The sequence below is a fragment of the Podarcis raffonei genome, chromosome 2 (assembly GCF_027172205.1).
Source record: "Podarcis raffonei isolate rPodRaf1 chromosome 2, rPodRaf1.pri, whole genome shotgun sequence".
Classification (NCBI taxonomy): Eukaryota; Metazoa; Chordata; class Lepidosauria; order Squamata; family Lacertidae; genus Podarcis; species Podarcis raffonei.
Window position 1 is genome coordinate 49,247,041 of NC_070603.1, and position 25,087 is coordinate 49,272,127.

The 25,087-nt window shown below is 40.0% G+C and overlaps 1 protein-coding gene across 2 annotated transcripts in view; it reads right to left on the reverse strand.

Annotated features, from left to right (window-relative positions):
* SLIT3 (slit guidance ligand 3) overlaps window positions 1–25,087 on the reverse strand; it is a 405,171-nt gene that overhangs the window by 69,700 nt on the left and 310,384 nt on the right. For both annotated transcript variants that reach the window (XM_053376507.1, XM_053376506.1), the window contains exons 20-27: window positions 24,654–24,786; window positions 15,563–15,631; window positions 14,327–14,398; window positions 14,085–14,156; window positions 10,801–10,872; window positions 7,705–7,868; window positions 5,595–5,719; window positions 1,283–1,371 (exon numbers count right to left, since the gene is read on the reverse strand). In XM_053376507.1, the coding sequence (XP_053232482.1) occupies window positions 1,283–1,371; window positions 5,595–5,719; window positions 7,705–7,868; window positions 10,801–10,872; window positions 14,085–14,156; window positions 14,327–14,398; window positions 15,563–15,631; window positions 24,654–24,786 (796 nt within the window). The remainder of the gene's footprint in view (window positions 1–1,282; window positions 1,372–5,594; window positions 5,720–7,704; window positions 7,869–10,800; window positions 10,873–14,084; window positions 14,157–14,326; window positions 14,399–15,562; window positions 15,632–24,653; window positions 24,787–25,087) is intronic.

The following is a 25,087-nucleotide window of genomic DNA, read 5'->3' on the forward strand; positions in this document are numbered from 1 at the left end:
GCCTTCAGATGTCTTCTAAACATCAGATAGTTGTTTATTCCTTTGACATCTGATGGGAGGGCGTTCCACAGGCTGGGTGCCACTACCGAGAAAGCCCTCTCCCTGGTTCCCTGTAATTTCACTTCTCGCAGTGAGGGAACCGCCAGAAGGCCCTCGGAGCTCCCACCCACCTGTCCCCTAATTTCCAAACCCTTTCTCTTTAAATAGTTCTTGGGGGGAAACAGCTTGCCCAAAATGGCAATGGCATCCTTTTGTCTTGTACACTGCAGTGCAATGTGCTAGGCTCCAAAGGGAGAACACCCCCCGCTCTAGAACACCACTGGTGTCAACTGCATCAGATTTTAATCCACACTATGATGAGGTTGTGGTGCCTAATGTCTCCCTTTTCTTTAAATCACATATTCTTAGTCCCCATAACTTTTATCAAAAACTTTGACAAATGAGTTTCACCAGCATCTCCAGTTCAAACACTTTCCATAACAAGAACCTAACATAGTCTGTCATAACAAGGTAGCCCATTTTAAAGGAAAATATGTCACAGTAAAATCAAACTGAGGTGATGATCCAGCTGAAAGTTAAGTATTGTGATTCCAACTGTTTTGAATGGGAGAGTTAAGTATGTGCTTAACACACCCATTCAAAACAATGGAACAAAATGCTTAGGTTTACTTGGTTCATGACTGTGGCGTTTGCCTCCTAGATGGGTCATAAGGAATGACTGTTATGTTAAAATGACTGTGATGTGATTGGCCAGTGAGAATGCAAGGGGGGAGTAAAAGTTAGAGTGGGAGGTTTTGAAAGTTAGTTGAGGTTTGGGATTTGGAGAAGGAAGAGGGAGGAATAGGCAGTGGGTTGTTCGAGTTGCATTGTGAGAGAGTGAGAGGAATTGTTAGGTTGAAGATAGAAGATAGATAGTTGGAATAATCAGTTTGGAGTTGTTAGGAACTAAGATTAAGAAACTGACAAGAGAAAAATTAACTGAAACTATACGCTTGTTCCTGCATTTAAAAATAAACTTGATTATTTGTTAATGTTAACAACTGTCTGGACTCCGTGTGTCCCTGTGAGAAACGGGGTGGTGGCAGCGAATAAAGCAATCACAGTGGTGGCACAGGGCCAAGAGACCGTCAAACGTCCGGGGGCCCTGTGTGATCGCCACAATGACTTAACACAATTTTATCTTATGGACGTTTTTGTATGATAGCCTTTTCTGTTTCACAATAATGACAGGTAAGTTGCATTATCCACTATCTTTGTTTTAACACAATTTGCTTTCAGTTACCTGAATCCATTGTCTGTAAGATGGCAAGTGCCTCCATTCTGGCAGGGATTCTGAATACAGGCATTAATAGGAGTACTGCAGTCTCGACCCTAACAACAACAACAACAAAAAGTCCATGTAAAATGGTTAGTCCTATTTTATCTTTGATGCAGATGCTGATTCTCATCTCCCTTGCCTGCATTTTCTCATTGAGAGACACAAAGGATGCAAACTTCAGAAAGAGATCATCCAGTCCTATTCACTGAAAGCATTTTCCTTAAAGTAGGGTTTTGAGAAGAGAAGAAGAAATAGTCAAGGGGGAATCGGAAATATAGTTATTTTATCACCTAGAGATAGTTGCTTCCTATGTAGTAATGCACTTGTAAAATATCAAACATAAGCAATAAGAAATGAATATATATGAGACATAAGGCAAGATACATAATGTTTGTAACTTAAACAACATCTCAGCAAAGCAGCATTATATACTATTGACTTTTATCTTTGTAGCAGAGTTAATTCATTAAAAATACCAAGCAAGTTAGTGTTTATACCATGGGTACGCAAACTAAGGCCAGGGGCTGGATCCGGCCCAATCACCTTCTAAATCTGGCCCGTGGATGGTCCAGGAATCAGCGTGTTTTTACATGAGGAGAATGTGTGCTTTTATTTTAAATGCATCTCTGGGTTATTTGTGCGGCCTGCCTGGTGTTTTTACATGAGTAGAATGTGTGCTTTGATTTAAAATGCATCTCTGGGTTATTTGTGGGGCATAGGAATTCGTTCATATATATTTTTTCAAAATACAGTACGGCCCCCCACAAGGTCTGAGGGACAGTGGACTGCCCCCCTGCTGAAAAAGTTTGCTGACCCCTGGTTTATACCTAAAAGCAAACTTTCAGTTGACAAACACCTCTGTCAAGCTGATTTGCTTAGTGGTCACCTAACTATCCTTGTGGAATCAAAGCTTATTAAACTGTTGTCAGATTGGCATGTTTGCAGATGTAATCAAATGTGTCATTTATGCTCACTAATATGCACAAAAGGACACCTGCAACAACCTACACTAAATTAATGAATAAATAAATTTTAAAAGCAAGTCAAGGAGACTGCATTTTGCATACAACACCAGATAAAGCTTAAATTTCTTTGCTCTTCAGATACTTTCAATGTTGTATCTTTAAAGCATAACTTCAAAGGAAGATAAAAGGCTGATTATATCTTAGCTAGAAATGTTTTATCTGATTTCTCCAGCATTAAGCAGTGTTAAACTTTGCACCAAGAACAGGGAACTTTCCCCAGTTCAAGGGCCACCTTCCGGTGGCTACATCTCAATGATAGGCACAGCCAGAGGCAAAATGAAGTGAGTGGTGAAGATACAGTAGTCTAGATTCTGCACGCACTAACACACTTCTCTCGGTCCTCCATGCAAATAAGTGATAAATATTATCAAAGGACACATTCCAGCTAGGCAAAAACACTTAAGGTGGGGTAGAAAGCAGGGTTGGTGAGGTTGTGTGGCTTGGGAAGACACCCAAGAGTCAGATAGAGAGGCCTGGAAGGCACCTCCAGCCCCAGCCCCAGCCCCTGGGTGTGATGTTCCCCACCCTTGTTATACACATGGCTTGACAGTACTGTACATAAATATATAGATTTTGCTTCACTAATGCTTGTTGGCATAAAATGATGGGAGGAAACTGACATCATACTAAGGTGATTGTTCTATCAGGGCAAGCATTTCATCCAGTTTATGCTGCCACATTTTCACACATTTCATCACCAATCTACTGAGGACAAAAAGCGGGCTTGGATTTGATAAGATCTTGCTAAAGATAACATTCTGAAACCTTTGCTGGGCAAATGCAAGAATGTGACAGAGTGCATCAGGGAAATTGAGTTCATTGTTAAATGGCTGCATTGCTTATAAGAGCAGCAGTGCTTTGAATCTGATGTTTCGGGAATGTGCTTTGTATGCAATTTCAACCACCTAAGAAAGGTGTGGAGCTAGAGTACATCTCACAAGGGAGACACGAGAGCTCTCACACGACTTCTCTGTCTCACCCATAATTGGGAGTAGTTCCCCTTGAGCTATGAATTTCTTACAAGCAAACAAATTCAGTTACAGATATAAAGAAAGCATAAAGTCATTGATTGGCATCTTGACTCTCCCAAAGATAAAGTATAAGTTGTAATAATAAATAATACCTGGGGATCTTACAATAGCCACTTATTGCCCAGTGGCTGCATTGCTAACCTTAGAAGGAAGAAGTGGTACAATCAGCATTCTACACCACTACTTGACATGACTGACATAATTCAAATGCATCTGATTTCCTGTTTGAACACAACTATATCCATTTTATTTTAAATTTCTCTCAATACTACAGCATAAATGGTTTTTATTAGTTTCCAAAACATATCAATATTTTGGTAAATATGAAAATGGCCTCATAGAGGTATTTTTGAACCCCCCCTTTCATAAACAACCCTCTTATACCATCTGAAAAGCCACTCCTGAAAACCAGATTAAGTTCAAGAATGGCCTCTGACACAAGGAGCTGAAATTGAAGAAAAGTAAATAGGGAAAAACTTAGTGAGGGTACAGAACAACATGGACATGCCCAAGGGGCTCTTTGGACACCCCCTCCCCGAGATGTGTTTGAATGGATGACCATGTCTGTGTGGCACTTTAGATGCACAAGGTGTTTTAGAGTAGATGGAGAAGGGTATCAAACTTCAGAAGAGATTAAGCACACATCTTGCATACATAAATGTCCTAGGGTCAATTTCTTGGCATCTCTAAATCTCAAGCGGTGGGGCTGGGGAAAACCCGTGCCTAAGGTCTTGGAGAGCCACTTGCCAGCCAGAGTAAACAATACTGAGCTAGATGGACCAATTGTCTGTTCCAGTATAATGCAGCTTCGTATGTTTACAATTTTTGCAAGTCCTCAGCACAGCCATGGACTTTGAGACTTCAACACATCCAACTCCTATCAAGTCTAAGCAGAGTTTTACTCTGGTTTCCCACTCATTTACATGGTAGAAAGAGTTAAAAAGTTGTATTACACCAACTTTATGATCCATTGCTTACGGAAGTTCATTCAATTAATATTGATCTACTTTTTGGGAGTGCTTCTTTTATGTCTGGTGACGCACTACAGTGCTCATCAAGGAATATAAATGTCCATGTAGATATCCTCTTAAGCCGGCCTTCCACCAACCCAGTGACTTCCAGATGCTTTGGACTCCAACTTCCATCAGCTCCAGCCAGCATGGCCAATGGTGAAGGATGATCAAAGTTCAAAGCTTCTGGATGGCACCAGACTGGGGAAAGCTACTCTAATTTAGCTACAATTGGTCCCCAAGTTCCATGTCTAAGACTTTATCCACTGAATTCTACCCAATTAATTCAACACTCCAGCTTCATTTGTGACTACTTTCATCTGAAGCAACACATGCAGCTGAAGACTTGCTACATCTTCTGTGTTCCAGATAAGGAAATACTTTTTGAGTTGCCTGACTGAAGAATCAATTAAACTCTTTCAGCTCTCTTGCACAACCATTCTTGGATTAGGGGTCCTGCCATCTAACTGATGTAGCAACGCACTCCTCCACACAAGATTTTCTTCACATCGACATCAAACAAGGAATAACAAATGCTGAAAGGGCAGACTCAATACAATTTATCAAGGTAAAGGAAATAGCTTCCAGATGGACAGACGTGTTTGGTGCTGGTTGGTGAGAAGGAAGCAAGGTATTGTTACTGAATTAGCATGACACTCTAGAAGAACAGCTTGGTACAAAAAGAATTATCTTTTCATATGGTTCACATTTGAATTTGTCAAATGTCACTCCTGTAAAAAAAATATGTGGCAACAATGTAGGGGTTTTCTTGAGGGTTGTAGAAGGCTTCTACTCTCTTTCTCCCATGTCTCTAGTACTAGTTGCTCTTCTACTCCATATTATCTGAATACGGCCCATAGAGATGCAACAGTAGTATGTACACACACATAATGTCTTCAAAATCTCAAGACGGTATGAAATGGAAAAGTTATGAAATGTGTTAACATTACCCGACATCTGGACAGCAGTTTCCCCAGCTGGGCACTATAGCATTTAAAAGGGAGCCCAGCTGGGGCTCATCCCAAAAAAATACTCATCCCAAAAAATCAGATGCTCCAAATTAATAACCCATACTAATTTCTGCCACCTATGCATCGCTAGCCGAGGTTGTTCATCATAAACACCATCCCCACTGCTGCACTGCATTATTTAAGTAGTAAAAAGGCAAATTAAATTTCCACTGAGAGGTGTGGCCCAGCTGTTATCATACCTTGTAGCCGAACGGGCAAGTACATCGATAAAAATCCAGTGGGTCATTGCTGCAAGTCCCATTATTTTTGCATGGATTGGATAGGCAAGGGTTACACTTGGATACAATACTGATATCAGCAACTCCTAAAAAGAAACAAAAGCACAACTGAAAAATGTGTGTGTACAGTTTATGTAAGGAACATTGATTTTTATTGACATAATTTTTTACAGTAAGGAAGACAAGGCAAAGGACAGTAGAGAAGGACCTGTTCTTACGGATCAGCTGGATCTTTGACACAAACCTCTTTAACAATAGTCAAAACAAACAAAAAAAAAATTCCTTCCAGTAGCACCTTAAAGACCAACTAAGTTAGTTCTTGGTATGAGCTTTCGTGTGCAGAAGTGTGCATGCACACGAAAGCTCATACCAAGAACTAACTTAGTTGGTCTTTAAGGTGCTACTGGAAGAAATTTTTGTTTGTTTGTTTTGACTATGGCAGACCAACACGGCTACCTATCTGTAACTCTTTAACAATAGTGGGTGGTCCAGTCTGTAGGGTAGAAAAATGGACCACCAGATAAGGGAGGGAACTCCTTAGGTGTGCTGATAATTATTAGTTTAAACACTATTAAAAGGTAGTGGTGGTGAACCCAAAAATTGAAAGACCAAAACTTGTATGTGTTTTGTCCTCTTTGCTGCTACCATGGAACTCTCCTAGCATGATAGCAATGCAGAGGTACAAGCTTTCAGGGGGCCTGATGTCTCTTACACTGATAGGAAGTATTTGGTTTGCTACTTGCTTCCCTTCAGCCCAGAGCTTATAGTTTAGGGAAATTAGACTTGGAAGCTGCCACAACAGAAACTTATCTCCTGATCTGAAATCTAAGATCCTTTAAGGTGTTTAGAGTTCTGCCCCTTCAGCTCAATGTGGGTTACCACAACTGCAATCAAATATATTGCTTATTTAGAGAGCAGAGCCACCACTCTCAAAATGGAATATAGATTACTGTATGCCTTTCTCTGCATCATAGGAAGAGTAAGAGACCTTCTATGGTTCTTACAGCTTAGCAATAGTATGGCAGCAAAGTAAGATGGGCAGAAAAGCTACAAGGGTGTATAGCATATCTTGTTATTAAGCCTGACATTTATTTTTCTATTTTTCAATTTTGAAGCAAAATAGTTGAATGTCATGTTTTCTATTTACAGGTGGTAAGTGGTTCCCTTTCAACTTGAAACCTTTTTGTTTCTTTAACTCCCCATGGTAGTTGAAAAAGTCTACAAATGTAAACAGTAATTAAAAGCATAAAAATACATTAAAACAAACACAAACAGACCTCACACATTTTTCCACATATAGAAGGAAGCCTCATAGTTTATTACATAGAGAACTGTGCAATTATGAAAATACATGTGACACTTTTATCTTAGCAAACTGTTTGAAAGGCAGGAAACTTCTTCACTGGATGCAACTACAATCTATTGTGTCTATCTGCAAAAGTGATGGCTATGGAGGCAGCCTATAGCTATGCATGTTTGCCAATATGGAAACAAGAGGATTTCAAAGACTGAGGGGTTCAGGAGCTTTACATTAATGAGTAACGAAAATGCTGGTAATATCTTTGTCATACACTGCCAAACAATAATGAGTGATAATTTATTTTGCATTAAAATGTTTAATCAGTAAAATTTAGAAAGCAAAAACTTTGTGAAACCCTTCACATGAGAGATGAAAATGTTTAACCAAAGCCAAATGTTTGCAGTCAAATTCTTCGTGTTAAAACATGGTGAAGCAGTTTTATCTAGAAGGGATTTTTTTGCCATTTTCCTTGGGCATTTAAACTAAAGACAATACAGGTAACTCGCACTTATACGTAATTAACTTAGCGACTGCAGCTTTGTGTGGTGTGGAGAAAAGAAATAAATAGATGAAGAGCAGATGAAACCCACTCTCAATTTATTTATTCTTTCCAGCCATACTACACAGACTTTCAGAAAGTGGTGTGAGGGGTCATCAGCATCCTAGAGCCTTCATCCTACCTTCCCAAAGCCGGGTAAGGCAGCTTCCTATGATGCAGTAAGAAGCCCGGTATATAACAGAGCACACTGCACACTAAGGACTTATACTTACCTTTGCATTGAAAGTGGTGGGTTGGTGTTGTAAGCAACAGCCTGTCTGTCATGTCATCTGGACTGCTGCATCGTGCGATTCCTGGCTCTTTGTAGCCTGCCTTCACCCATTCAGAAAGCCAGCGCAGGTTGCAGTCACAATGCAAAGGGTTGGTACCAAGTGCCCTAAGGTGGGTTAAAATACAGGCGCATATATAACCAATAGTTGTTCAGAGAATCCCTAAAACTATTTTAAACCTGGCGTGCTCTGGTCCATGGGGTCACGAAGAGTCGGACACGACTAAACGACTAAACAACAACAACACAACTATTTGTCTCATTTTATCAAAATATTTAAACAATAAAACATTTTATGGACATGTGATTAAAAGAACACTTTCTGATGGTCAGCCATTAATCTGTATCCTTGATGCTGCCTCTTGATATGTTATTTGGCCAGTTTCAGCATCAAAGCATCAATTCTCTTTCTTCCACCGTTCCTCATGTACACTACTGCTCCACAGCTTCAACACAAATTCCCATCTTTCTGCTGTGGAGGAGACTGAATAACTAATAATATCCTAAACGTAGCAGGCATCATCCTTGAGAATTAACAGCTCACACTTGGAGATCAGAACCTAGCCTGCCTTAAAGGCAGCCCTGACCACATTCAGTTTGATAGAAAGAAGCCCACCATACTCAGAGTCACTGCTAATTTGAATGCAGATGAAGCAGAACCATGTCCATCCACAGCAAGTGGGGGAATCATAAAAACTCCCTCCCTAACTCTGGATTAGGAACCCATTATGGTTTGGGAAAAGTAAGACCTTGGTGTTATTCAGGAAGGAGAGGTGGCAATTAACTCTTTCACTGCATGGTCCAATCATGAGTATCTCTCAGAGGATCTGAAGATACTGACTAAGTCCCAGAAACACACGACCGTAGGGGGAGAAAACATGTTCATTCTTCACAAGCTCTCTCTATTTTGTTTCTTACTGCTCCTCACCATCCCACTACCTGGTCAGTCAACTCATCCTGTAAAGCACAATGGCTTTCATCTCTCTGTAGGGGACATATTGGCCTTAACCAATACTTTACAATACTCTTCTATGCCTTCTACCAAAAACCTCATTGTAAGACCACTTAAGATTTTACTTTATTGAAACTCTGAATTGATCAGACTCAGAAACTCTGAATAAACTCTTGCAGTTCAAGTGGAATGTTTTGGGAGAATGATCTAAAGGTTAAGGGGTATGATCCCAGTGGCATTATGCTGGTTCTAACAAAGTTTTTACTCCACAGGAGTGCTTAGCTATAGTTCCTGCAGAGGAAAAACATTATGATGGGGTCATCCCCTAGAGAGAAAGTTAAGAAATTATTTACACATACAAAAGTGATCAAAAATTAAGTCTACATGGATACTTTTTCCATTGGAGATAACAAAAATAATTTCTTAAAATGGAGTTCATGCTCAAAAAATGTTTTTTGGGGGAAAGCGGATGGAATACTGACAGATGAAATTCCACTAATGTTGTTAATGTAATTCCAGAGACATGACTGATTAAACAATTCTGCCCTAGACAAATTCATGCTGAGAGTTCATGAGTTGAACTACCAGCAGGGGTTCATCCATCAACATTAAGTAAATGGAACAGCAATCTTTCCTGAAAGGGGACAAATGTACCCCATTTATAAATTCTCACATAAGAAAAATAATTTGGCATACTACATATGAGCTGTTGAACAAGCATGTATCTGGAGTTCCACAAACATACACTTATGAATTGCCCAAATGCTCAGAAACATCTTGAGATGGAGAATGAGATCAAAGAGACATCTAAAGGAAGAAGAGCTGTAGTAAGGGGTGGCTTAAGATACTGTAAATGTGTGTTCCAGTCAAGAAAAAGAGGTAAAATTTCTAAATGACTCCCCCAGAACAATACCTTTAAAGTCCTAAATGGCTTCGGCTCTGTATAGCCAAATGAGCATCTCCTCCCACAGACACTGAAGTCCAGACCCTGAGGTTCAGCTCTGAGGCCTTTTGGCAGTTCCGTCATTGTAACAAGTGAAGTTACAGAGAACCAGGCAGAGGGCCTTCTTGGTAGTGGTGCCCGCCCTTTGGAAAGCTCTCATCAGATGTCAATTATATGAGTTTCTGTAGACATCTGAAGGCAGCACTGTATAGCAAAGCTTTTAATGTATGATGTTTTGCTGTGTTCAGTTGGCTTTTACTGACCAGGGAATAGGTAGGATGAGGGTAGTTAGAATGACAATAAAATGTTTTATTATTTAATATATTGTGAGCTGCCCAAAGCATTTTGGATGAGGTGGGTTTCAAATCAAACCAAACAATAATAAAAAGTTGCAATGTACATGCTTTACATTTGGCTGCCTACAATTATGATCTGGTAGATTCAAATGCTTCTAATCATTTAAAAAGGCAAGTGCAGTTTTCCAAGTTGGACAATTCAGCATGAGGCCATAATATTTACAGTTAAAATACATTATAACAAACCCAAACATATTTATGATAGGAGCCTATGTGTGGTAATATATACTCCTACTAATAAAACATGGTTCTGCTAAACTAAAATAATGAAATGACCTTGAATATATTATTCCAAAATAAGGCTTTCAAGCTTTACACTCATTATTTGCAGTAGAGGTTGGATGAAGGAGCTAATTAAGAGCTGATATTACAAATAATGTAATACTGCATTAAAAAGTCTATTCCAAAGACCCAAACCCTATGATCATGGTAGTGATTCCGACGATCTAATTTACTTGAGCCAGAAATTTTAGAACAATGTAAATTTGCCTACGCTATCAGTTTAGACAAATTCATCCCTTTCATATTCTGCTGACATTTTGGCATTAAAATCTTGCATAAAAATGTGCACAGTATTTTAAAGTATTAAAAACTTGGTGAAAATGTCGTTTAGCCTCAGTCACTGCTTAATGTTTCAAATGTAGCTAGTTTTCAGATTTGCTCTGAAGGCGAAATTTGCTCAGTGCTGGTAAGAATAAATGCAACTGCAATGTGACATAGCTGTGCAAATCCTACTTAGCAAAATGATTTGTACAGTGTCACTATTCTATTGAGGGTAACAGTACTTACAGATGGGAAAGTGACACAAGATCATTAAAAGACCCTTCAGGAACGCTGGAAATATCATTGCCATGAAGGGTCCTAAGAGAGAAGGGAATAATACAATGTTAGAATGCAGCTCGACCAAATATTATGTTAAGAAGTGCAGGTGTTTTTAACCACTTTTCGAGGCATATTCAATACATAACTTAGGAAACAACATATTTTGCTGCCTTCACAAATTAAAGATAAGGTGGTTTGAGGAAGGTGCTTTTTTATTTAAACCAAGGGAAAAATCACTCATAGATTGTAAACTCTTTCATCAAGCCTTGCATAAGAGGGCAAAGGGATACAATTTCATATAACAGTGAATACTAAAGGAGGAGTTATGGGGCAAACACGTACTTTCAGAAAGGAAGTTAAGGTCTGTGGTGACATCCACTCATTCCATAATATAAAAATATCTGAGATTTTGTCCAACTGGGGAATTATTTCAAGACCTTTGTCTCATCAGGAAAACTTACCATTTCTAATTTCTAATCAACAAATCTGTTACAGATACAATATGGACAATTGGATTGTAAAAACAATTGTCAATATTATATCAAACCAAGATACAGGATATCACAGACTGTCTCTCTGCACCTTCCATTCTACAGCACAAATTTCAACTGTTAGGTGCAACAGCAATTAATCATTATGCCAGCATTTGCATTTACCAAACTTAGAGTTAACTGGGAGAACCACTTAACTGAAACTGTCTTGAAACATGGTTAAGTGTGAACACATTAGCTTTAACGACATGATCCTGTGACATGATCTCTGTGCTGATTCACAGAATGTACATACATTTGGTTTTTTTTGGCTTTCTCTTGCGGACTGTTTTAAGCAGATATTAGTTTAACATTTTGGACTTTATTCTTAACAAGAAGAGCAAGAGATAAATATATTATCCTGTGATTCTGTGTTTCTGTTTTTAACTGTGGGCCATTCTGTCAGGAGTAAAGAGCTGTAGCAAATGTAGTCCATTATTAATACCATTTTAACACAATCAATATTATAATTATTGGTACACTCTAGCTCAATAATGTTTGAAACAGGCACTGTACTGTGAGAGTATTCCAAACAGTTCAAACAAATACAACAATCACTGCATTGCATTATACGTGGGGCTGCCTCTGAAGATGGTTTGGAAACTTCAGCTAGTGCAAAATTCAACAGCCAAGTTGCTTTCTTGGGTAAGACGGTTTAAGCATATAAAACCAGTCCTGGCCTGATCGCACTGGCTGCCAATTAGTTTCTGGGCCCAATTCAAATAGCTGGTTTTGATCCCATAAAGCTTAAATGGCTCGGGCTTAGTTGAATCTATTCCAGCTTGATCACACAGCGCTAAATCCACATTAAATGTGGATGTGTCCAAAGTGTACACACAATAAGGAGACACATTGTTATGATTGTACCTGCATAACAAGTCTTATCTAACATCTCTTTGTACACTCACACTATTAAGTTTTTTTTTTAGAAACTTAAGCATACTCCTAAAAAACTAACATATGAAGATGTGTTAAGAGGAACTCAGCCTCTGAGCTACAGGACAAGGCTCCCACTGCAATACCTATAACTAAATTTAGAATTAGGCATGTATTTTGATTGATAAGATAGTTTCCCTTTTTAATATTGATAGAGCAAATTTCTGGCAAACAAAACAATTAGGAAAGGAGTGGCTCATGCATGAAAGGGACTCTTTACCTGCACATCAAACCCAGACAGACAATGAGCTATGTGTCCTTTCTAGAAAGAAACCTGGAAATGCTTTTACTGATTATTTCTCACTGAGGTTCTCTTGGGAATCCTTATAATAAATAAATGACACTAACAGATTGCACACTGTCGCTCAGAAGCACTTCCCCGCCCCCAGGAGAATTGATTTTTAATAACAATGTAGATGACATGTGGCGAGGGTTGTTGCTGACACCAGAGTTTTGTAGACTATAATAAATCAAATCAATCTGGAGGCTTCCAAATGCACAGAACTCAGAAAGAGAGACACTCATTCATGCGTCATTTCACTATTGCACAGATGTGGAAGAGCTCCCACCCTTTTTCTCACAACCTATTTCTCTTAGAGCAAAAGCCTCTTCCCACTCCTGTTTCTCTTAGAGCAAATGCCTGTTCCAAGATATGATGAAGCAAGCCCGCCCTGTGGAACGCCCTTCCAGCAGATGTCAAAGAGATAAACAACTACCTGACATTCAGAAGACATCTTAAGGCAGCCCTGTTCAGGGAAGTTTTTAACGTGTGATATTTTACTGTATTTTTGGTTTTTATGGAAGCCGCCCAGAGTGGCTGGGGAGGCCCAGCCAGATGGGCAGGGTATAAATAATAAATTATTATTATTATTATTATTATTCTAAGCACGCCAGTATCTGCATTTCTCAAATGACGAGAAAAAGTCACCAGCTAATCTACAAAAATTCACTGTGTGTGAAGTTTGCCCTCAGCAAAACAGACTACCATATTGCCTCATCAGCAGGCAGATTACTGGTTTCATCCTGCTGTACACAATCTTCAACTGACCTGCAACTCACCCTTGTCTCCTTTCACACGTCCCCAACAATGCCTATGAATATCTCAGAGTGGCACATTGCCTGGTGTGCCAGAAAGAAGGAGAAAGGAAGCTTTTAGAAACATGTAGGAAGTGCATCTCATGTGCTTCTGGAAGTTTATGCTCCATTTATTACTTGGCAGTGATGGACCTCCTTGCAGAAAATAAGAGCAGCTACTGCAAATATGAATGATCTATTTCCTATAGTCCCTTCTCTATTCCTAGAACTGTACACATACAGAACTGTACTGGAGCCAGTCAAGAAGGGAAAGAGAAACTTATAGGTTCAAATCCTTGCACCTGATCCCAGACTGGTCTTCTGGCAATGCTAGATATCAGCCTCTGCCATACTGCATAAGATCATGTATATTTTAATACAGGGGTTGGAGACCTGTGGCCATTCAGACGTTGCCAGACCTCAGCTCTCATTATCCCTGAGCATTGGGCCAGTCTGCATTTCAAGCATCTTCAAAATTAATAATCATCTTAAAGCTCAAAAGGATCTCACTCTCTACACAAAAGTCCAACATCCCCCTTGAACAGTGGTTACAGGCTATTTTACATCTCAGTGCAAGTAAACTGGAACTAATTGTCTGGAAATGAGCGTGATGTGGTGACTCAAGTGAAAGCCATCTGCTCGTTAAAAATCTTGCTGTTACCTGCAGCCTCTTAAACTATAACCCAGCCACAGTGAACAAGCAATACTTACAACACCCTGAGAGACTTAAGCCCATTGAACGCATGGACTGGGATACACTTCAGCTTGTTGTAGCTCAGGATCCTGGAATAATAAAAGAACACAGGTTGCATTACTTCGTCATTGATTCACTGAAGCAAAAGCAGAACAGAAATCAGAATTCATTAACTTAGAAACATTAAATGCTTAGTTAATGCAACTGATCTCACACTGAACAGCAATTACAGTGTATGCCAGAACTACTAAGTACTTACAGTGTTGATAGCTGTGTCATATTACTGAAGGTGTAATTGGCCAGCATGCTGATGCTGTTGTTGCTTAAGTCACTGAAGAAAAATACACAAAATAAAGGTCATTGATGCAATGAAAATAAGTCTTTTCTTAAAGTTAGGTCAAAGTTCAAGTTGTTTCAAAGCAAATAAATCAACAAGGACCAATTATCTAAGAATGTAATGCTGTAAGAAAACCAAACCAAATACTGTAAAAAGTAGAAAATTTTATTATTGAAATTTCAAACAAAGTTACGCTGGCAACTCCTCCATGTGCCTGGTGCAGAGATTGCCAACCTTTTTTGACCAGTGAGAATGCTTTGAATTTACAGCAAGTTGTATTGAGGTTGTAATGGGCAGTGTGGCATAACACAAAATTAGAGACCCCTGATAAATTTTTGTTTATCTTGGGAAGTCATCCTACCCAGGGGTAGTTCTACTGGTCTCGAGTGTGGAGATCATACAATATTGATTTTATATGCACTTACCAATACTTCTGCTGCCTAATAGCAACAGGGAGCATTCCTTAGTACCAGGAAAAATATACAAGGTGGCCACATAAGTTTCTAAGATGACTAGTGAAATATACTTGGGAGTCGAGAGTGGATTTCATGCTCTTTATTCAGCTCATAGTGGTGAGGAGGAATGGAAGTTCCCCCAGAATGTCTACATTATTTACACAATGGGCCCCACATGATTGGCTAATTCTGGGATTCTCCTGTAGGCCAATCAGGTTGCGGATTCACTTCCACCTGGAACTGGATTGGGTGGCTCCTGTGGACCAATCAGACTGCTGCATTCTGGATGCTATTGTTCTAGGACCAATCAGACTGCTGCATTTTGGATCCTATTCAACTCAGTACATAACACCTAGAGACTGACTTTATTTTTAAATGGAAGTCCAGAGCAACTGCCCAGGGGCACCAGTGAAAGCCATCATGGATGCCATGCTGCTCACATGTATTTCTGCTGTGAACCACCCTGAGATCTTCAGATCAAGGGCGGTATAGAAATTTAATAAATAATGTTTGGCAACTCCTGGTACCATAAGTCGTTATGGTAATATATTGCTGTACAGCAACACATAAGATGCCCCAACATGATAGAAAGGAACAGTGCTTTTTTATGGCACTACTCAATGGTGGGTAGCACCAGCACCATTTTTTCCTAGGGAAAAAGCACTGGAAAGGAAGGGCCGGTTCCAAATTCTGAGATACTTACATTAGTGTCAAGTGTCTGAACAGGGAGAGTTCCTTTGGTACAGCAGGTAAATGGTTTCCTTCCAGGTATCTGAAAGCAATATATATTGAAAATAGTTATAGGCTACATCTGCGAATGTCCAACCAGAAACCATCATAATTGTGAGTTTATGTTAAATACTTTAAGCAGGTTTAATTGTAAATGATGGTGGTGAATTCCCAACTACACCAAAATATGTTTCCAGCCAGTTCAATAGGGTCAGGATGTGTATACTGATACAAATATGCATCCAGTTGCATGATTTCAACCACTGCTTATCCAAAAGCCTATTTCTGCATAGTGATAGCCATCATCGAATTAGATGTCTATGTCAGTGTATGTGAAAGCAAAGCCAAAATTCTATTGTTATATTGCAGTGATTGGGGCGGGGGGGTTGTATCTATATAAGACCATTTGGGTTCTTTTAAAACTTCTTTTTCCAGCGTCTTTCTGGAACATGTCAAGTTAAAACAGTTTTGTACTACCTCAGCCAAACACACATTATTTGTTTTGACAGCATCAATTTGCAGTTTGTGTCCTATGGACCCCTTCAAAATCCTGGCTGGTAATAAAGATATAATGTGACATCAAAATTAGTCTAGTTTAACATAAAAATTAGGTTTTTTTAAAGCAATGTAAAAATAAAAGCTATTGGGATGCACCAGACTCCACAACGTTAATTGTATTTTTTAGAACAAAAAAGCACACATAGAGAGCAGTGCCAGTATATGTTTTGTTAGGGGAAACAAACTTGTGACATGTAATTTGGGGAAAGATACAACCCAATAATTAGGCAATTCTTAGTGGGCTACCAGGAAGCCCAGGAGAAAAGGAGAAATCTAAATTGCCTAGGTTCAAAGCTGAGATTATAGTAAGTAATGGAAGTACAGTGGTACCTCCGTTTGTGCACAGGATCCATTTTGGAGCTCCGGTCAGATCCCAAGGTGTGTTTATCCGGAGGTGCCGCTTCTGCACATGCGTGTGGCGCGTAGAGCGCTTCTGCACATGCGAGCACGGCAAAACCCGGAAAAATACTTCCAGGTTAGCCGCGTACGTATCCCGAAGGGTACATAACCGGAGGTGAACGTAAGTAGAGGTACCACTGTAGTTCCTTGTAACCCAATCCTCTAATGCAGTAGCCTCAAATCTTTGCGACCACCTGAAATTTGCTGAGGCTCTTGGAAGACCAAATTTTCTGTCTAGTGTGGCAATTGTGATTCCATAGAATTTGAATCGTAATACAATAAAATGCAATATAAGAAATAAAAGAAGCAATAAATACCGTACATATTTTAAAATCAGCACTAACTTCCCATGTAATGGAAAGCCACAGACACTGAATGAAGCTTGTGGATGACTGGTGGCCAATGGACCACAGTTTGGGAATCCCTATTCTACTAGGCAGTGGTGGAGTTAGTTCAACAGAAACCCCACCAGTTTATATGTGTTAAAAGTCGCAGTTTGCTAGGTTTTTTTGCCCTCGTTTAGTTTGTAAAAGGATTTGAAAGTAAAGTAAGAGTGTATCTCTAAAAGAAAGGGTACTAGGAGTAATACTGGAGTAAGTAAATATTAGATGTATTGATGGAGTGGCTCGCTTGAATATCCCTTTTCTTCTTTCGTAAATCAGTGAGCTTACAGGAAAACACTACTGTTTGCTTTTTTAAAAAGAAAATTAGTGAATACAAAAATAATCTTTTCCAGAAACCTGAAATAAACTCATTTACCTCTTCTAGTGAGCACATTAACAAAGAAGGGGGAGGATCGCTTATGTCCTTGCTATAAGGTTGTGCTTAATTAAAGCTACTAAAAAGAACTCCAAATGCAAATTGACCTCATTAGAATTATTTCTGCCCTCTGACTGCAAACTGCTCATGCAGGCAATATTTCAATAACACATCAGAAGCTGACTCAGTCTAGCTGTGTTAATCCATGCAACCATTTACTTTAACTGCTTAGTAAAAATGTAAAATGAATACACAATGACTGATAATAACTGAGGCAGCAATATTTAAGATTTAAATGCAAAGTCAGATATTATTAAATCTGTATTTAAATTTTACAAAATAAATTATTGTAAATGGGTGCCTCGAAAACATAAGTAGGAACAGGCAATTACATTTTTCATGTGATTATACACATGATCTGGCAGTGCCAAGTTTTTGCCCTCCAACACATGTATGTTTTTGAAGGGTGTAAGAATGATGCCCCAAGCCTTTTCACTTTGCTCTTTTCAAGCTTGTTCATAGCTGATCTACTGCACCTTCAGCAGCACTTTAAAATTTTAATAGGGTTTCTTTTCCCTTCATGACCACAGCAAATTAGGACCATTCAATGAGTAACGATGTCTCAGAGCCAATCAGATACGGCTATGCGTTGGCATCACTGAGGGCACTGCCTTACTCTGAAGCTATGATATAGCTCTTAGTTATGCCAGAATGCACATTGGAAAGTGCATTAAATCATGCTTCCCATTGAGAGCAGTATAATGCAGATCTGCAGTCAGGTGTGCATTCCAACAGTTCCTAATTTGCCACATGGCACTGAGAAGGTTTCATTGCCAAAGTGCAGCACAGAAAAACAGGGAGCACTGGTTTAGTTGCCAAGGCAAAGGGGAATTGTCCTCTTTTTACCAGCTGAAAATGTCCTACTGAGTGCCCTTAAAAAGTAATTGCAAATTAGAGAGGTGCTTTTTTGAGAAGAACAAAAATGTTCGTGAAACTCTCCCCTGACCCAGTTCAGCTCACCTTTAGATTATACAGTATATTGCCTAAATAACAATTTGTCTTGCTTACTGTGACATGCAAACTGAGCCACTGAAATTTACACACATTTGGGTAAAAGTTGCAATTTCATCAATCTAAATTAATTTGTTATTTTTGAAATAACTGCATACAGCAAGTGTACAGCAACCTCAGGAGAAACAAGGATTCCAGTGCCAATTTTCATCATAGTTGCTTATTGTGAAGCCAATTTTCTGAAACCTGTGAGAATTTCATTACTCTATCCATTGCTTGATAGAGCTGACCATTTGATATTGCTGTTCGGGATTTGAAATGCAGCTTACATATTTTAATGCAGTGACCATTAAAATAGATCAGGGGCAGGCAACCTATAGCCTGGGAGCCGGATGTGGCCCAATTGCCTTCTCAATCTGGCCCGCGGATGGTCCGGGAATCAGCGTGTTTTTACATGAGTAGAATGTGTCCTTTTATTTAAAATATCTGGGTTATTTGTGGGGCATAGGAATTCATTCATTCCCCCCCCCAAAAATATAGTCTGGCCCCCCCACAAGGTCTGAGGGACGGTGGACCGGCCCACAGCTGAAAAAGGTTGCTCACCCCTGAAACAGATAATCATTTGAGAGAATAATGAAAACACTATAATGAAAAAGTTTTTCAACCACAGTGTGCTATGTGAGGTGCAGTTTTATTTTAATGGAAACCAATACAGGGCCATGCAATATTTCTGTTGAATTGTTTGGTTGCCATTGATGTTAAAGAGGAAATTCTCTCAATTTCAAATTAACAGGTAGTATATAAATAGCAGCTATTATCCAGACAGTACAGGTCTCTAAATCTACAAAGTGATTTCTCTAGCATCCATTCAGCTTCACACTTATGACTTTCATCAGCAGTAATGACAGAATACCGCAGCATCAGTCAGCACTCAGTTTCTAGTAATGCTGTAAACTGCTCAGTTTTCTCTTCTGAATGTGCCAGACCTAACTATATGGATGCAAAAAGGATTCAAAAGAAATTCCTCTGGGAATTCAACTAGACCTAGAAGTATGCTCTAGGATACAGAATTTCAGCATGTGAATCTATAGGGAAAAATGTGGTGTATTTCTACATTGCCCTGGGTACACAAATTCATTGGGGGGGGGGTAGGCAGCTGATCCACAACATTCATTTAAAGCATATTCAGCATAAATTTGAAGCATATGGCTTCTCCCAAAGAATCATTGGAACTGCATCTTGCAACTGCTGTGAGAGGGTGAAACTACACCCCCCACTTTGGGGGGAAGTAATGTGCTTTAAATGTGCATTGCATGTGCTATAAATGTATGGTGTAGATCTGCCCTCAGTTCACTACTGCTGGAGAAAGAGTACTATTTTAAGTATTACTTTAGCATTTTGCTATGGTGAAACTCTACCTGCTGCAGAATGAAATTTTCCATCTGTCTGTGTATCCATTTCAGTGTAACATTATTTAGGACCTGTTGCAGTAAAAGATTTCCTGTTGTATGGATATTCTGGAACTTTATATACAGCTCTAATTTACTAGGTCTTGTTAGATGTATGGCAGGCTTTTTATTAAAATGTAATGTATAAACATGCATGATTACATTTTAATAAAAAGCATTTCAGCTGAACATGTTTGTCACACAGCGGATGCGATTTTCTCTTGGCAAATGGAAGTTTATAAATGCAAGGCTCCACAGCATTCATTAATATGCTACTAAATAAATCCTCCCCTTTATTATTGGAACTATGTCAGAATGCCAGATCAAGCCAGTCAGAGAGAAAGACAGATGGGATGCCAGAGAAACTCTCTAAAACACTGCATCAGCTATCGGCAAAAGCATGCTATCCACACATCAATATTAGTTACAACTCTGAAGTTTAAGATGGAGGAGAGAGAGCTAGAATATTAGATACAGACCCTGTATAAGAAAGCAGATGCACAAGTACCATTTGCAGAATGAAGCATGAAGCTCAGTCCTTTCTTATTTTGTGTCAAATGCTGCTAGCAAAACTACTTCCAGCATTGCTTTCATGAGACATATCATGGAAGTCACACATGTCTCTCTCTCTCTCTCTCTCTCTCAAAAAAGAAAAAAAAGAAAAAAGAAAAAGACAATGGAATGTTGGTGCATTATTTTGGACATCCAAAGGCAAATTGGGAGTTTGTGCATCTTTCACTGGTCAACACATGTATTACCTTCTGACATCTTAAAACACAAGTATGACTATGCAGAAAGTGGGTATAAACTAACTAAATTTAAAAGTGACTTCCTGAGCACAATTTTCTAATATAGAAAATAAAAACATGAAAATGAAATTAGATTTACTGGCCTCTATGGTAGTAAAAGTGTGCAAACTCCCCCGCCTCCCCACACAGTACTGATCCCTAGGACTCAGAAAACCCAAATGACTTTTAAGGACTTCTAAGAGCATAAGGAGAGCTCTGCCAGTGGTCAACCAGGTGCTCATGACACGCCTGCAAGCAGCACTCCCCCCCAGCCCATTCCTAGCAACTGGTGTTCAGAATAAAACTTGTTCCAGTGGTGGAGGCAGAGCACAGGTATCATGGCCTACAGCCGCTGATATCCTTATCCTTCATCAGTTTGTCTAATCCTCTTTTAAAGCCATCCAAGCTGGTGGCCTACATCTTGTGGGATTGAATTGCATAGTTTAACTATGCTCTATGTGAAGGAATACTTTCTTTAGTTTGTCTTGAATCTTCAAACACTTAGCTTCATTTATATAACTGCATTGTGATACTGACAGTTTCATTTCAGTCCCTTTCCTAATGATCCTTACTATGGAATCCATCTTTTTCACAGTTGCCATGCACTAGGGTCAACATCTTCCATGACAGCCCTCACACCTCCATCCCAGTGCCACTGCCCCAGGAGCTGCTTCCTCTTCCCTGCCTAGGGCCACCAAAAAAGGCCTCAAGGGCCGCATGCAGCCCACGGGCCACATGTTGGATTACTGTGTCCCAAAACTACAGCTTCCAACTTATATAATATGGGAAATTCAATCAATAAAATTTCCCTTAGGTTTAACTGGAATAAGAATTAGTTGTTTTGACATTCCACTGGTAGCAATTGCACCAGGGCTGGATTTAGATGAAGAGAGGGTCTAGGCTACTCCACTTGCGAGGCCCTTCCCCATCCCCCACCCTCACGGCTAGAAGAAAATGGAAGAGTGTTATAAACAAAATTGAGTGACGCCAAGGATGATGACGTGTATTTAAAATTCGGGTGAAGGCCTGGCCAGGGCGGTTGTCCTCTTATATACCTGCTGGGATTGACAAGGCATCTGACCCTCACCTGAATCTCATAACTCTCCTGACAGGTGATTTGGTCTGCAGACACTGTGTGGAAATAAAGGATGAGATTGCCCACCAGATACCAGTGCTTTTGTTACAATCCCCTTCTCAATTAAGTAATCAATTTTAATTTAGAATTTAAATTCTCAAAACTTTCTTATTTGTTAATTTGAGCAAGTAAACTACTGCTCTCACTTCATTACAAACAGTATTTCTACCTGCAACACACTTGAGCAAACTTGCTCCTCTTCCTTTCACAGATATCTTGTTGCCATTTGCAACTGTAGCTGCCTCTGATTAGTTATCATTTAACTCTTGGGAAAATAATTAGCATCACACATCATAACTTGATATTGCTGGATAGTTTTGACGAACTGCAAAAGTATTTTTAGTTTGCTTTCTGTTGCCACCCTGGAACTTTTCTTTAACAGTGCCACTTTGTTTTGTATGATTCCTTGCAAATGAAGGAAAACAACTTCTTTGCTTGTATATGTTGATAATATAATTTGAGAACAAACAAGATTGTACAAAAACAAGATTGAGTGCAAGCCTGGCCAGGACATAGGCATCCTGACTGTGACAAAGGTGACCTGTGTGCTTGCTTGCTTGCTTGCTTGCTAGCTTGCCAGCTGTTGGGAACTTCAAGGTCCCTGTTCTCCCTTTTTATGGTCTTTGTACTGGACCTGAAGACTCAAACAGAGAGCATTCCATGTCAAGAAGGAGGGCAAGTGGGCACCCTATCAAATGACAGGGCAAGAGCTACCCAGAGCAGGGCCTTTTCACTGGTGGTGCCCATTGTATACTTTGCTCTTCCCAGACCTGTTCTCTTTTGGCCTATATTTTGGAGCTTTATAATTTAGGAAGACTTTGGAAGAACTGGTTGAAAAGTCTTATCAGTCGCTGACGTATGAGCAGATTTTATTTCCTGCTTTTCTGGGCTTTTGGTGCACCAGGGTTTACACCAGCGTAATAGAGTTGGCCAGGATGCCAGAAGGGATACAATTTAAGAGCTTTCTCCATTATCTGCACAGCAGGGGGTGTTCAGTCAACAGTGCAAAGGCTGAGCTGAAGCGTTCCCTGCTGGTTACCTGCTTTCAGCAATAGGGGTCGCTGTTTGGTAGTACCCAACTGGTTAGAGGTCAGATTCTAGAGCTCCCTATTGGTGGCTCTTAGGTAATTCACAAAATACAGCGTCCATTCATAAAACACAGTGTTCATTCATAAAGCAGTAGCATAAATCTCCATTGCTAAATATTTGGTGTATATTTCAGTGGTTGAACATACAGGTTTATGGCCATGCTGTAATGTAGTGCTTATGCCACTGTGAATAAAAGGTGGCTGGGCTCATTGTCTCGGGGTTTGGGGGGGGTGAGAGGTGACAAAACTGATTTCTAATAAGTGGACCCCCCCTTCATTTCCATAACAAGTCCTTGAGCCTGTACTCTGAATAGTGACACCAGGGACCTAGAAGGTACAGAGCTTGTCAGTCCAACTCCTGCACAGTCTCATCAGGGCTGACCTTAAGGCAATTGGAGCAATTGGGCCAAATTGGGCCCCCGTGCTGCTCCTACGGGGGCCCCTGCACCAGGGCAATCTATATGGATTTTATTTATATCTATAAGATTTTGCAGACTTTGGCTGTGAACTGGGGCCCCACAAAAAACAAAAACAACTAAAGTTGGGCCCCACTTCTTCAAACTGGGCCCCACTGGCTAGCCCTGAGTCTCATAGTTGCTGGGCCTGAGTTGCCCTGCCCTTGCATGAAGTCTTGGGTTTGAAATTTTGGAAGAGGAGAGACTGAGGCACTGGGGAGAGGGCAGGCTGGTGAGGCCCCCTAGATTTAGAGGCCCAAGTTGTCCTGCCCTCACATGAAGTATTGGGTTTGCAATTTTGGGAGAGGGGAGACTGCGGCACTGGGGAGTGGGCAGGCTGGTGAGGCCCCCTAGATTTAGAGGCCCTATGCCTACGTAGCCTATACATAAATCCGAAACTGAGTTGCACCCATGTGATCTAAGCTAGTCTTGGCAGCCTTAGGAGTAAAACAACAGAGCCTCTGATATTTTCTGCCTTCCACCAATGCAGTGATGATGACACTTCATGCAGTTCACATGTTGAAAAGGTATTTCTCACATTTCAGTGCTATATTCTGCAGACACTAACTCACCTCACATACCACAGAACCAATGAATCACATATTTCAAGCAATTTTGAATTCTAAACATGTTCACATGGAGAAACTAACAGGGAAAACCTCTACTACTTGGCTGCCAATTTCCCCTTTTTAGTGCCTTTCCACAGAAAACCACATTCTAAAATGAGATACAAACAAGAAGCTGCCCTCACCTCCTGCAAATCTACTTTATAATTTAATCTAATTGCCTATTATTTTAGCCATTTTGTTAGCATCAGAGTAAATAATCCCATTTTACTTTCAAATGTTTCTCTTTTTCTTCTTCTTTTTTTAAAAATGTCAACCAGCAGGGATAATTAGCCTACAAATGATTATGCTGGGAATACATTTTCAATAGCTCATTCAAGTGGGCAATTGTGAACATACTCCCTTCCTGCTGAAAAAGCAGCACAGAACATTCAATATTTAACTTGTTAATTTCACCTGATATATTCAGAAAGAACAAGAAGGTAGCAAAAGACCTAGCTGTCAAAGTTACACCATTCTAGATGTCTTTCTTTCCTAATGAGGCATTAAAAAAAATCTATAACCACCACACTTAAAATAAAATGCAAAACTATGCTATAAAGAACTTGGGAGAGGAGACTGAAAGGCAAAACAGCAGTCCTAATCCCAAACTTTGATAATTTTCTATCCAAATACTTGAACTTCAGTAGCTCATATTGAAATTTATACCCATACTCTGAGCCACTATTTTGAATCTGGGACTGGTTGGTGGGCCTGAGTGTTTTAGTCTTTTAAAAAACTGCCCTTCTGAAGGCTGCCCATCCCAAGCAATTTAATTTATATTGCCAACTCTTTATTGTAAATGAAAATATGGCTTACAGTTCTGTCACATCTTTGGGGACACCTTTAGGCAGGAAACGCAACCCTTTGTTACTGCAGCGAACTACTGAATCCACACAAGTGCATTGTTCTGGACAACGGGGAGAAAAATGACAGCTGCTTTCAGTATTACCTATGAAGAGAGAGAGAAAAGTGTAAAAAGGAAGGTCAGAAAGAGATGAGAGGAACCTGAGATCATTCACTTCTAAAATAACATCTCACCTCTTATAAAACTGTGATATCTACAGGGCCGTCTTAAGCATATCTGGCACCTTGGTGCAAGGATCCCTCTGGAGCCCTCCACCTCCACGTTTTTCTCCAGGCGGGCAGTGGCTAGAGGACGGCTCCTCCAGCAGGGAGACGGCTCCGGGCGCGGCATGGCATGGCGGAGGCGGGCAAGGGTGACGAGCTAATGCCAGGAGAGGCACCGCATC